Genomic DNA, 13845 nt, shown 5'->3' with positions numbered 1-13845 from the left:
CTGGGGTGAGAGAGAGGAGGGGGGGGAGGGGGGGAGAGAGAGAGAGAGAGAGAGAGAGAGAGAAACACTTATCGCTGAGCATCTAAAGTGTTGGTCAGCACTGATTTACAGCTGTGGGTGAGAGCTGACCGGGGGTCACGCCTCCACTCCCACCTTCCGCAGAGTCAACACACAAACTGCTCTCACCTCGAGTCAGTGCCCTTTTCTTCAAAAAATTTAAATAAAAAAAAATAAAAATCTAATTCAAGTCAGTTAGTCTGTTTCCTTCTCGACCTTCCAATGACGCGTAGTGATAGAGAAACGAGCAGAACGCGTTCCCTGGAGCCGAACTCCTCTGACAACTACCGTGAGAGGACAGAGCATCACCCACGAGGGGCACGAACACGAACACACACACGCACGCACGCGCACACACACACTACTGAAGTGTGTGTCCTCTCCCCTCATATCTCTGGGTGGCGGTTTGAATCCCTCCACTCATCCGGTCCTGATCGCTTTCAGCAACACGTTAAACGAGGGACAATAGAGGAGGAGGAGGAGGAGGAGGAGGAGGAGGAGGAGGAGGAGGAGGGAAGAGCAGGCCTTCCAACTGGGGTCAAACTCAACACACACACACACAGACACACACGCGCACACACACACACACACACAACACAGGAGATGCTGCCCGGGGGAAAGGTAAACAAAATTAAAAACTATAAAAATAAAACAGTATAAAATGCCTTTACATATACACACGCGCAAAATTAAATAAGCATTTACTTTCAAATAAGAAAAAAAAAATTACCTAAACATTATTGCACAAATTTTTTGTTTCGTTTTTTAAATTTTTTTTTAAAAGAAGTTTTGTTCTTAAGTATGTAAACTTGTAAGAAATTTTTACGTGACCGGCGGCGGCTTGGCAGCCGGCGGTCAGAACGAGGTCAAGTGAACTTGGTAATGCTGTCGTCACCGAGACCCAAAACAAAAGCGGTGATGATGGAGCGCCGGACTGACGAGGGAGAACAACACTGAGGTGAACATAATACTGAAAAACAACGGGGGGGAATAAACACCCAGTGAAGTAAAGGCATGCAGAAATGGAACGGTAGAGGGAGGAGGAGGAGGAGGAGGAGGAGGAGGAAGATGGTGGCGGCTCCAGAGTGATGGCTGCTGGTCTCTGGCTCCAGGTCGGCCTGCCCTGTTGGGTCCTCGTTCAAGACGAAGGAAGATCCGGACGAGGAAGAGGAGGAGGAGGAGGAGGAGGAGTGGTTTCTATCTGCTGAGGCTGACCGGCAGGCTGTCCCTTTTCCTGCGCCTCCAGGTGTTGCGGTGGTACTGCGTGTGCGTGTGTCCGCGCGTTGCCAGGACGGCGTTGTTGACCAGCGGCGGGTTGTGGAAGCCCTTCACGTTGAACTTGGCGCCGTTCTGGAGAGGAAAGACGAGTGGCGGCGGGGGAGAGATGAGGATATCACAAGAAAAACTTAGAATGCAGAAACTGATTGAGAACAGACCGAAACTGAGAAATCTGATATATATATGACTCGCTTCCATATTTGACTGGTTAAAGTAAAAGTAAAAAGGCTTTACAGCAGCTCTAAAGGTGAAATAACTTCTAACCATCTTTATTTATTGATGCGGTCTCTTTCCCTTCTCACATGGTCGGGGAGACAAACAACTACTATTTATGCGTCTAACACCACTACTTTGTAAATGTTTGGCTGGAGAGAGAAAAAAAAAAAAAGATCAATAAAAATAAACTGGTGATGAAAGTGGCTGCACAAAATACTGTAATCATCTCAGCGTTAACCTAAACAATATGGACGTAATGGGGTTTTTATCACTTTGCATGCCGTAAACGCATCTTGTAAAGCCTGTTGATAAATGTGAGTAACTTTCCTCTGCCAGGACTTTCATGGATCGTCAATACGAGTACTTTAACGAAGACTGTCTACTTGTGCATTTCTTTAAAAGTAAACTATAAATGCTCTTTCCCCAGTGTGACATGCTGCTCGCTTTGACCTACTTTGGTTTTTATTTACATTTGCCTCAACATACTAACTTGTTAACATTGTATGTGAAACATGAAGAACGATTGTGAGGTTGTTTCTGCCTCCTCCTCCTTTTTTTTTTTCTTATTCCTCACATGACAACAGTGTGTAAAGTCGAGCTCCGGTGTGTGAGCGGCGGGGGCGGCCTCGGTCGTGCATGCGAGTGCGTTCGCGGCGTCCGGCGCCTACCTTGTGTGTGTGGCTGGAGTGGGGGCTGGGCGGAGGCTGGGGGCTGGAGGGGGCGGGGGCATGAGCATGGGCTGGGGGGGGCATGTGGAAGAAGGGGGGGAGCCCGGTGTCTATACACACCTGTCTGCCAGGTATAGAGGGCATGGCTAGACCACCGGGCAGTGAGACGCGAGCCTGAGGGACGAACACGGGCGGCGGTCAGTCACAGTGCCAAGTCATTTACGCGTCAACCTGTCTCGCCGCGGGCGCCGCCTCACCTGTGAGCCTGGGGGGAGCAGCAGGTGGTGTCCTCCCATGCCGGGCTTCCCCGTGCCCATGTTGAGGACCGGGGGCAGAGCCAGGCCGAGGTGCGGGAAGGACGGGTACGCCGGCAGGGTGAGCGGCGGGAGCGGACACGACAGCGTGGAGTCCGAGTCCTGGCAGATCAGAGAAGGGCGTGAGCGAGGCTTGAAGACGGCGGCCGTGGCTCTCGCCGCCTTTTCCACCCGAGCATGCATTTAGATCCAAACGACAGAAAACAACAGAGGCTCTGCAGGAAGCGCTCATAACCAGGATGTTCTGACCCGGCGTGCGGAGGGTAGCACGGAGGCCGGCGGGGCCGCGGCAGACCCGTGGTCGTGACGTTCTTACGTTGTCAGATCCCGACAGCGAGGACACCGACGAGGCCGACGAGTGCTGCTGAGGGCTGGAGATGGACATGGGAGAGTCGGCGCTGTGGGGAGACACCGAGTCCCTCTGCTGCTCCTCGGACCCGCCGCCGCCGCCCAGCACGCAGGGCTCCCGCTCCGACGCCGGCTCCTTCGGCGGAGACGCTGCGGGGGGAGAGACGACGAGTGGTCAGCGACAAGAGGGGCGCCTCAGAAAGCTGCTCAAGCAACAACCGCCTGACCGTTTTTACCTCGGTTGTCCGTCCGCGTCATATCCCTGCCCCCCCACTTCTTAATGATCCACTCCCTGTAGTCGATCACCTCCTGCGTCAGCCTGATTATCCTCCCCAGCGTGCTGCGGACGCAAAAACAGATTCAATTTAGACGCCGTCGCTCTGATCCCGCCGCCGCTCCCGCCGCCACTCCGGCTGAACGCGCACCTCTCGCAGTCTTTGTTGGGATACGACCGGGCCAGCGGCGACACGGCGTGACCCAGGACGGTGTAGGCGTAGTCGAACACCTGCTTGACGTGCATGGCGCCGTAGGAACCCCGCCCCACGTCATTGCCTACGGGAAGACACAAGGCCATTGTAAGATGCAACGCTGGAAAAAAATATGTCAAATCTGCTCGTTTCCAAAACTAAAAATCAAACCATTAATGTGTGCAGGTGGAAAACTGCAGCAATTTTTAATTGCTCGTGTAAATCTGAACTTCGCCACCAGGTGGTGCTAAAACATAATGCTTCAATATACGAGGACTCTTACAGTTTTAACATTTTAAAAAGGTAAAACAATTCCAAGTTTAACTACTTTATTCAAGCTTCTATGCATTTAAAAAAAGAAATAAATATCAACTTTAATGGCTGTAAATTGATGCGACACTCACCTGGGAGCAGCGGGTCCTCTATGCAGAGCATGGACGGCCTGTATCCGTTGGTCATGGCCTTCATTATCTCCTCTTTGGCGGCGTACGCGCCTCCATTTTTGATGCGGATCCCCGTTTTCAAGTAGTTGAAATGGCGGCCGTACAATTCGAAAAACTCGATCAGCAGCACGCCCAGGTTCTCGCTGGGGTTGCGGGCGTCGATGCGAGGATGCAGCTGAAGAAGAAGAGGACAGGAGCGCTGCTGGTGTCAACTGATGTCCGTTATCAAAATTTTTATATATATATATATATATATAACACAAGTTTTCAAAGGTTTTCCCGCGTGCGACGTGTGCTCCTGTACCTGCAGGAAGCTGATGACCATGAGGATGAGGCTGTACGAGCTGATGCCCCCCGTGAAGACCTCGTTGAGGTCCCTCTGCAGCAGGAACTGCTTCAGGACAAAGATCAGGTAAGGCAGCACCGGGTACTTCTGAATGCAGACAAGAGCAGAGGCGAAAGGGCAGTGAGAAAGACCCGACGCCGGGAAACCGTGGACAAAGCAGAAATAAAAGAACAAGAGCACAAGGGGAGAATCCTGAAGAGGCGAGGGCCGAGGATGAATTGATTGGAGCTACGTTCATCTCAACAACAGATGAGATGAACGGGATTAAGTGACTTGGGAGATGAAAACGTCCTACCCCCCCCCCCCAAAAAAAAAAGTGTTAGGAATCACAACATGATTAAGGCTGGATGAACAACTTGCTTGATTCGAAGGCGATTAGTGTCTCTTTTTAAATAGGAGTCCATCTAAAACCACCACTTGACTAACAAACCAGTAGGCAGACATTCTATATTTCACTACAAATAAATCTTGCGAGGGAGGAGGTGGCGGCCTCTGCTGCAATTTGCCCAGAGGATTTATCTCATCCATCTGCAGTCTGGGTTGCAGTTTCAGTGGAAATGTTGCTCCGGCCTGTTCGGTCGTCTTCTTGTGCAGAGTCGTTTCTCCGAACCGTGCAACTTCATGAGCCCAAACCGAAATGATTCAATCTCATTATTGGATGTGTAGATGTGACACCGCTGAATCGTCAAATGTGTTATCGATCACACGGGTTTCTAGGCGAAGGTGGATGTTGGATAATGTAACAAACAAGATCAAAGTCATACAGTCACAATGTCATAAAAGCAAAGTCGTCTTTGTTTGAAGGACTGTGACTATGACGGAGGTTCAACTTCCTTTTGATGCTTTACTACACTGCACACGGCTTCATTGTGACAAAACTGCAGTCCAAAGCACAAATGAGGATAAATGAAGAAACGCAATCAGCACACGGCTGCAACGTAGCGGGTAAAATACGATACGTCGTCCGATCAGACGTCACCGCTGAAGTTTCTGGACTGCTTAAAAGTACTGCCACTGGACTGAGGATATGTGGGGGTAAATAAATCACCCTGGAGCCTGGAGGCACGTTCATTTTCAGCTGCACGTGAACCCGACATACCACAGTTGACTTCCAGGTGACCTTTTCAATGACAAGACTGCACTGGAGCGGCATCGGCTGTCGACATCGGGCGTTCGAGCCGTGACACGCATTTCCAAACGACGACAACAACAACAATTGACAAAAAGGTGCGACGGTCGGCGGCTCGCTGGAGCAGCTGGGGATTCTCCCCGCCAGGCGTGACTGAGGGGCGGGCAGACGTCCACCTTCAGCCGTGTGGAGTGGAGTCCAGCTGAGTCGGGATTACGCCGCCGCTGGCGTCGGTTCCAGCTTCGCATTGGAAACGAGATGAGGCGGTACGAGATCCAAGTTCAAATGTAATGCTTCAAAGTGCTGGCCCGGCCCGACTCCACGAGGGACTTTCCAAAGCTCTGCATTTAGATTCCGCTGTAAAATGGTAATTATGCGACTTCTCCGGTGGTTTTTTATTTAAATGCGCCTACGTGACCTTTTCGCTTCTCTTCCATCGTCTCGCGTGTTTCCTTCTAATGCACACTGCAGCCGGGTACTTCTCTCTGTGCAGCCTCCTTGTCGGACTCTGGGGATTAACGCGACCCGCAGGCCTGAAGGCCCGTCTCACCTTCACGTAGTCTTTTATGAAGCTGGCTGCCTTCACGCCGGTCTCCACGTTAAAACTGATGTCCACCTTCACCTCGGTCTCCTCGTCCGTCAGCTTGATGATTGGCACCTGGGAAGACACCGCCGGCACGTCACCATCGGAAAAGACGATTTCTGGGTGCGTCCCAACGCCACGCGTCACTTACTGTAGCTTTGTCCAGCACTTTGATGGAGAAGGGTTCCGCCACGTTATGCTTGCGGAGCGCTTGTTCGAGCTCTTGTAGTGGGGGACGGTCCCATTTCCCAAACACCACCAGGTCAATGTCACTGAGGGCCGAAATAAAAGTTCAAACGTCACTAAACCGCCGCCAAGCAAGAAAAAAGAAAAAAGAAAGAACACTCCATAAAAGGAAAATCGTCTATTTAGAACGGCTGGGTCTTACCTAGTTGGGAGGTACAGCCCGGTGCTGAAGCTGCCAAATATCTGGACCTGGAAACACAATGTTGAAGGTTTGTGTCACAGCTTCTCTGATCACTTTCTGAACAAGTATAGGAAAAGAAAAGGAAAAAAAGAAAAAAAAAACCATTGGCAGTGACGACGTGTATATATCCCAGTTTGAATGTTTGCACACTGTCATGAGCGAGGTATTTCCGGATTCCACTTCAAAAACAGTAAACACCGCCAAGTTGAGCACGCTGCCAAATAAAGTATACAATGGCTCAGGGAGGGGAAAAGGGAGGAAGCTGCGAGGAAAAGCTCTCCAGAAGGAAGCCGAGTGCAGTTCTTTCCCTTTCCGTCTGGTAAAGACGGCGAGGCCGGCGCATGAGGACAGGCCAGGATTGATAGGCTGGAATGAAAAGGGAGGCTGGTACAAATCACAGACTTCATCCATCTACCTGACAGTGTGGCTCACACAGCGGGGCGAGGGGGCAAGACTGGCAGCCAACAGATCACCGCCGTGTGTGTGTTTTACATGATTTAAGTAATGCGGAGTGGCATCACACCCACCCGGCCCCCGCCGCACTTTTCCCAGCCGAGAGCCACGAGCGCCTCCGTCATCATTTGTACCGGCCCGCGAGTCGTCGGCTCCGAAGCCAACAGTCGCTGGTCTCAGTTAAAAACAACCCCCCCTCCCCCCCGTGAAGTCACACCTGACTAACAACCTGTAGGAGCCCTGCTGTTGCTCCAGAGGACAAAAGGCAGAGTCCTCTCGCACGTCCCCTGACTCCAGCTGTCCTCCCGGGCTCAGCGGGGGGGGGGGGGGGAGGGGGTAAGGCTCACAGCAGGCCGCCTCAAAGTCATTCCAATGTGAAAAGGTGGAGCCACAAGCTGGGACTCTGCGGCTTCTAACTTTGCATTAAGCTGATAACGACTTGGCTGGAGGGGGATGGGAGGAGGGGGATGGGAGGAGGGGGGGGAGACAAACAACTCCTCCACAAAACTGAGACTTTTTTCCCCCCCAACATCATTGATATTGAAGGATCTCAAAAGTATATTTGACACAAAAACATGCCCCTGTGTTAAAGTAGACCACATCGTGTATTTCTAGCACCTTTGATATGGCAAATAAGAGGACTTGTTGGAGCAAAATAATCAGCTTGATTTATGAGACGAATGGACGTTTCTGAAGAAAATAAATAGGATCAGAGTTTGTTTTAGAATTATTTCCCTATAATTCCACACCATAACTCAGATATGGAAGAATGAGGGACTTGTATAATAAGTTGAGTGAATTTTGATCTCATACTGGGCTGATTTTACACAATATGCCAATATGTTTGGGCAAAATTTGACTTGTATGCGGCTTCAAAAGTCATTCCTGAAAAATGATCTAATTGCACTTGTTCAACTTGTTAACCATTAAGAGAATGGTAAAAGAGAAACAAAACCATATGATACAATAAAGAATAAATCAAGATCACGTGACGAGAAAAAAAAAAAAGTGTTTGAGTGCTTGTGTCTTACATCTGCAGTGGGCCACAGCTCCTTGATGATCGTCTCTATCCGGTTGACCACCTCCTTCCTCATGGCGGCCTCCTCCGGCCGAGGAGACATGAAGTTGTAGAAGTCCATCACCTCTTCGTGGAGTCTGTCCAAGAGCCAGAAATCATTATCAGCATGCAGACACTGATGAAACATGTCCCGCTGTTAAACCCAGTGCGTGAGCAGCACGAGCTGAACTCTGGAATCCCCTCTTGTTATCTTTAGCGACGTGCAGAAGAACCAATGGCTGCGAGTGTAGCATGTGCACTTGAGAGAAGTTTGTACAAACAAATCCCCACGGCATACGTTTACGGATTCCAAATGGCTGTAAACTGCAGCTGGACCACATCCAAATTCTCTTTCCATAAATGCCTCGTGTTTTTTTTCCCGTTTCTTCCTGAAAGCACTGGGAGCTGCATATAGACGACGTACAGCTGGTGTAGCCCCGGAAAACCCACATGTCTGACACCGTCACAACTTTACTACAGGTCGTCTTTGGTCATATGCCCTCATCCGCCCATTCTGCCCAACTCCCTGTGTGCGTCTGCATGTTATCGTTAAACTCCATAACTCAGTCCAAAGCAACTTTGAGCAAATAAAAGTTAGAGCGATCTCTTAATTGACCGGGTAACAGATAAAACTGATGACGAGAACGTGGGCTGAAAAGTCTAATAAACCTCCAACGGGGAAAGCGTTCATCTTTCGGCTCCAAGCCGCTGACATAATTGTGAGGTTGCACTTTGCAGCGAGTGAATTTCTCCATCATTAGAAGACAAGCGGCCATTGTTTCACAACTGCTCTTTTTTTTTCTCTTAATTTAGAGACTTCATATACTTGCACTATATACCCACTGACATTCTGACTGAAACTTTACTAAAGGTTGAACTGGACTCACTTCCAGCGAACAGAAAAAGTACTTGCATCGTTCCAGACAGACTCGGCATCAAGAGCCAAATGCATTCAAGCCAGTTTAACTATACCATAATAAAATCCTCTTGCGTGACTTTGGTTTGAAGGATATTTCTAGGCTTCAGCACTTCATCCCCCGAGACAAATCGACTGTAGAAGATTACACTTTGCAGTTTCTACATCCCATAGCCCAGAGTTGTCAAACACGAGGCCCGTGGACCAAATCCTGGCCCGGGATGAAATTGGACTTCATGTGGGCCCTGAACCAAAGTGTGTTCACACCCCCGCTATAGGTAAGAGAGCAACGCAACACATATAACGCGTCATTGGACTGTACGAGTTTTAAATGCACGGTGATGTTCAAGCAAAGTTGTGCTGCGTGATGCTATAAGTATTTTCACCCACAGACAAGTATACCATCAGAGGCATGACAATCTAAGCCTATATGTATATCCTAAAGTTGGCCCTGTGCACAACGGCAACTGTAATGATAGCCCTTTATGTAACTGCAAGGCTCGCCAGATGTAGAGCGTTCACTGCGAGGTCAAGGAGGGCTTAGCAGAAATGTTCTTATCTTCTGTGAAAACAGCTTCTTCAGGGGAAAATATGAGTACACACACACACACCTGAGGTTTGGGGCAGATTGTGAAGACAGGCAATAAAAACACTGATCATTCACAAGAGGCTCAGGCTGACTGTTATCTGCTTTTTTTGTGTATGTGTGTGTGTTTGACAGCAAGAGAGGTGTACACACATATAGCAAACATTACGCACCAGTCAAGTGCCCTCGAACAGTGGAAGTCTGTTCAAACCCCGTGGCCATTCATGTTCAGAGGAATGCATGCCATGATGTCAGTGTGAAATATAGAACAGAGGGACTGTCACAATTAATTACCTGAGGCCTGGAGGACATGCAGTCGGCCTGTGTGGCCACGATTTGGTGAAAACTCCGCAAGTGATTGTAGGAGACCCCCACAGTCACAAAACACTTTGACAACTTTGGAAACGCAGCACTGAATAAATCAGTTTGCCTCACAGCAGCAATCTATTATCAGTTGTCTGTTCCGCACACATTTTTCACACCAAATCGGTTTAATTATGCATTTACTGCTTTGTTGCTTCAATTTTAAAGTGCAATTGGATTCCCTCGTGGAGCATTAAAGATCTCCCCTGGAGGCAAACCAACAACAGTAGTGAAGTGCACAAGCCAAAACTTGAATTCAGGGGGACAAAAAAAGAATGTGTCAATTCACCCTCTTAAAAACAATGGAGCTTTGATGGCGAGGCGACTTTTGTGGTCCACTTCCAATGGCCAAGTACATAAAAATGCCTCATTTTTCTAGGACGATTTGGTGCCATGCAAAAACAGCAAAGATATATTTGACCAAAACCAACAACCTTTTTAACGAGATGGATTAGTCTGTTAATCCTTGGCAAATATTCCGGGATTTCATGCAACCTGGAGAAGGTTGAATACGACGGGCATAAAATGTAAAATCTCACTGTCTTCAAAATTAGAAGTCATTGGTGCAGACTGCAGAAACACTGTTTTAATGGAGGTCAGAGGGGTGATTTTGGCCATGAAGAGATTAAATTGTATGATAACACTTGACATGTAAGCCTCTCATGATCACCCAACTAGCAGTTAAAGGGTTACAATCCTGAATATGAGGTTTGATGAAGTGATTTGATTTCAAGAAAAGGATTTAGTCAATCTCAGGAAGGAATGAGAATTAGAATTACTCTAGTTATACAGTTAATAATCCGAGGGGGCTACAATTGTACAAAACGTCCACAGATGTTTCATAAAACGGCTACTAAATAAAACCAAATAAAAGTTACACAATGAAGTTAATCCGCGGTAAACCTTTTATTAAAGAGACTTTAGGTAGAATTAGACACACCCTGCATGTTTTATAGATACAGTATATTAAATTAAAAAAAACTGGAAAACAGAGTGATTTGGAATGAGTAAACAGAGCAATTATATCCTTATTATGATTTATATACAGATTGACAATAATCTAAAGTTTTATGCTAATTTAACAGTGCAGCAAAGTCAAGTTTCATTTACACATTACTTGAGACAAAGGCACCTCAAATTGTTAGATAAAGAAGGAAAATACCCGTGGGTATTGCATTTAGAGTGATATAATATTGAAAGAACGTGGTCTGTGTAATTTTGGAACATTAAATCAGCGTTAGCCACGTTAGCCTTCCCAGTCATGCCCACCAACGGAGTACGTTTGAAAGCTGCACATCCGGTGTAAACCTAGATAAATCACCCCGCACATTAAAAAAAAAAAAGGTTTAAATCCATCCGAGACTCTACACATTTATTTAAATGGGCACGTTTTTCAAATTTGTTGAGTTTGTGCTGTTAAGAGAGGAAAATGTGTTTTAGTACAGGCCGTCCATCGCTGTCTTCCTGCAGCTCCATCGCGGTGTTTCGGATTAACTGGTTTCCCAGTTAACTGGTGACAGTTCCTTCAGCGCTCCGTGCTGCTTGCAGGTGGTTAAAAAAAAAAGCCCGACAGAAATTCGTAGCTGACCTGCCATTCAACCGCATTTACAATAAACTGTTGAGGCGTCGTGCTTTATGTGAGTCGTATTTTAACACCTGCTGCAACTGGCAGAAAAGGAAGTTGGCCACAAGTTAACATGGGAACCACTTCATCCAAAACACCACCCCTTGGGGTTTTTTTTTTTTCCCTTTTCTTAAAGGCAATAAAATAAACATGTTTCCCTCCAAAGTGTACGCTGGAAATCCAACACTACTGTATTTGGCATGCACTCAACACTGGAAATGACACCGACGCTCCTGTCCTTTCGTCCGAACAGCCGTAACTCGCGGACGTTACTCAACTTTTTAACCCTTGAAAGGCGGTGATGGTGCACATCCACTCACCCGAGCACTCCGGGGTTGTACTTCCTCGTCTTCCAGGGCGTCCAGGAGCTCGGGTAGTTCCCGTTGGTGCAGTTTGAAAGCAGGTAGTTCATCCCATAAGTGCTCGCCTTGTTGTCGCTTTTCCTCCGGCCCGGGTGGTGGCTGTGTGTGTGGCTCGCCGGCGCGGAGGAGGGCTGGAGCTGGTGGCGCTTCACGCAGAGCTGCTGGAGGTGGTGATGATGATGGTGGTGGTGATGGTGGTGGTGATGATGGCTGTGGTGGTACAGGTTGACGTTGTTGTCCACGGTGTCGCTCAGGCTGAAGAGCAGGTTGGCACCCCCGGCGTTCTTATTCATGTTGCCCGCGTCACTCCCACCCATAGTCCTCTCCAGCGAGCACCCGGCGGGGGAACTGTCCGACACGGGCTCCTGCGGAGACGGCGGGGAGACGGCTCCCGTCTTCCGGGACAAGAGCTTCCTCTCGCCGCCGGGCACCGCGGGGAAGGAGCCGTGTGCGTTGCCGTTGGTGAGCGCTATCCCCAGCTGGGGGACCGCGGCGCCGTTGATGCCGTGATGGATGCTGCCATTCCCGACGCTGGCCGATGCCACCGCGGCCGCCGCGTTTTTCAAAACATCCAACGCGGCGTAGCTCACGCGCTGGTTGTGGTTCTGATTGTGGAGCTGCTGCTGAGCGGACAGCGTCCGTACTCCCTGAGAGGTCTCCCAGACGTGCATCCATAAGGCGTTCGCAGGTCCTTTCTGTTCCGGCTGAATCCAAGCCACCCTCGGATCCATTCAACTTCTCTCTCTGGCAAAACCACCTCCCCCCCCCCACCCCCCCTCCACCCCCTCTTCTAACAAGTACCGAGCCCGTGGCGAGTCCGCGCCGCACCCTGCACCGCTCGAGGCCCGCTTCGCCGTCCGGGGTTACGAAAAGGGACGAGTTAGGTCGCTGGACCGAATTAGGACCATTGATAAAAGTGGCCCCCGGAACACCGCTAGCTGGGAAAAAAAAAAATGCTAACTGATTCCTACGGGAATTCAATATGGCGTATTCGCTTCAAATCCACGCGCATGCGCACTGCGAGGAGCCCCTGTACCGGCTTCCCACCCCTCCTCATCCACCCACTCCTTCATCACTCCTTCATTTCTATTTGATGGATGTTTAATTTAGCAACAAATTAGGAAAAGGAAAAGAAAAAGAAACCTAAAGATCCCCCGCCCCACAAAATGATGAATGAACAGTTCGTTTTATTTCACTTATATAGCACTTTTCCATCCATCCACTAGGAGCAGTTTAGGGTTCTGTGTCTTGCTCAAAGAGGAATCGAACCTGCAGCATCCCGATTGTCAGAAGACCACTGCCATTATTCGTATTTTACATATTTTTTGAAGGTTTACAGCGAGCTGCGACATTTAAGTTGATCACTGAGAGAATAACTCTGAGGGGAAAAAAACCCACATCTACATTCTCACTTTACTTTCCTAATCTTACGTTATTTTAGCCTTCTGTCACCTTAAAAAAACTCTTCAATACAGTCATGAAAGCTTTTGTTCTTAAACCCGATCAAATATTTTCACTATTGTTGCATACACAATGACTGAATAAAACCCCAGGATTATTTGTTAATCTAATAGCACTTTTCTGTGGTTTGATTATTAAATCTAGATTCATTTTATACACATTTCCCTAAATATGAGGCAAGGCATTTAATGTACAGGAATGGCAGATAACTGTATCGAATAAGATATTATCCCTTGTTTCAATAAATATCAGGCATTTCGTATGTATTTATTAATGCTGCACGTTGGAATATTTTTCTCGCACATTGTTTGAGAGAAGGCAGTCCTGTCCTGTCTTTACATATGCAGTTTTCCAGACAAAAATAAAATTGTTTTCTGTCAAACCTTCAAGTGTTGTTGATTTTTCTTATCTCATTTTACAAGATCTCTATAATGTTCCCATGTACAATCGAAATAACAATGTTTTCATAAGAATAATTTTATTTAAAATGACCCGTATGTGTCTATTAATAGCACTTGTGGGCTTTGAATAGTTTTAGACTGCAGTGCTTTGACATTTGCTCTTCCCAATAATAGTGCTCTTTCTCCTGCCCCAAATCAACCGAGCTATAACTGGGCCATGTTGTTTTTATTTTTTTTTTCTCCCCTCTTGTGTGGATCTGCAGTTCCCAGCAGGAGTGTTTCAGAAGAGAAAGAGGTCACTGACCTCATCTTTGATCTCATTTTCTCGATTTTTGTGCCTCTGACC

General features: G+C 48.1%; 1 protein-coding gene across 1 annotated transcript; it reads right to left on the bottom strand.

Moving 5' to 3' along the window:
- Positions 1–1186: 1186 nt before the first annotated feature.
- On the bottom strand, positions 1187–12368 carry tent4a (terminal nucleotidyltransferase 4A; the record flags this gene model as incomplete). Its single annotated transcript, XM_080516403.1, has 13 exons — positions 1187–1407; positions 2220–2393; positions 2477–2635; positions 2850–3031; positions 3118–3221; positions 3307–3433; positions 3753–3966; positions 4096–4224; positions 5817–5924; positions 6001–6121; positions 6238–6284; positions 7761–7884; positions 11596–12368. 13 exons carry the CDS (start codon positions 12366–12368, stop codon positions 1255–1257), a joined length of 2415 nt encoding a protein of 804 aa, XP_080372529.1. The 3' UTR covers positions 1187–1254.
- Positions 12369–13845: the final 1477 nt, after the last annotated feature.

This window comes from Blennius ocellaris (assembly GCF_963422515.1).
Source record: "Blennius ocellaris genome assembly, chromosome: 20".
NCBI lineage: Eukaryota > Metazoa > Chordata > Actinopteri > Blenniiformes > Blenniidae > Blennius > Blennius ocellaris.
The sequence above is the reverse complement of the archived record's forward strand: the minus strand, read 5'-3'. Positions and strand labels throughout refer to the sequence as shown.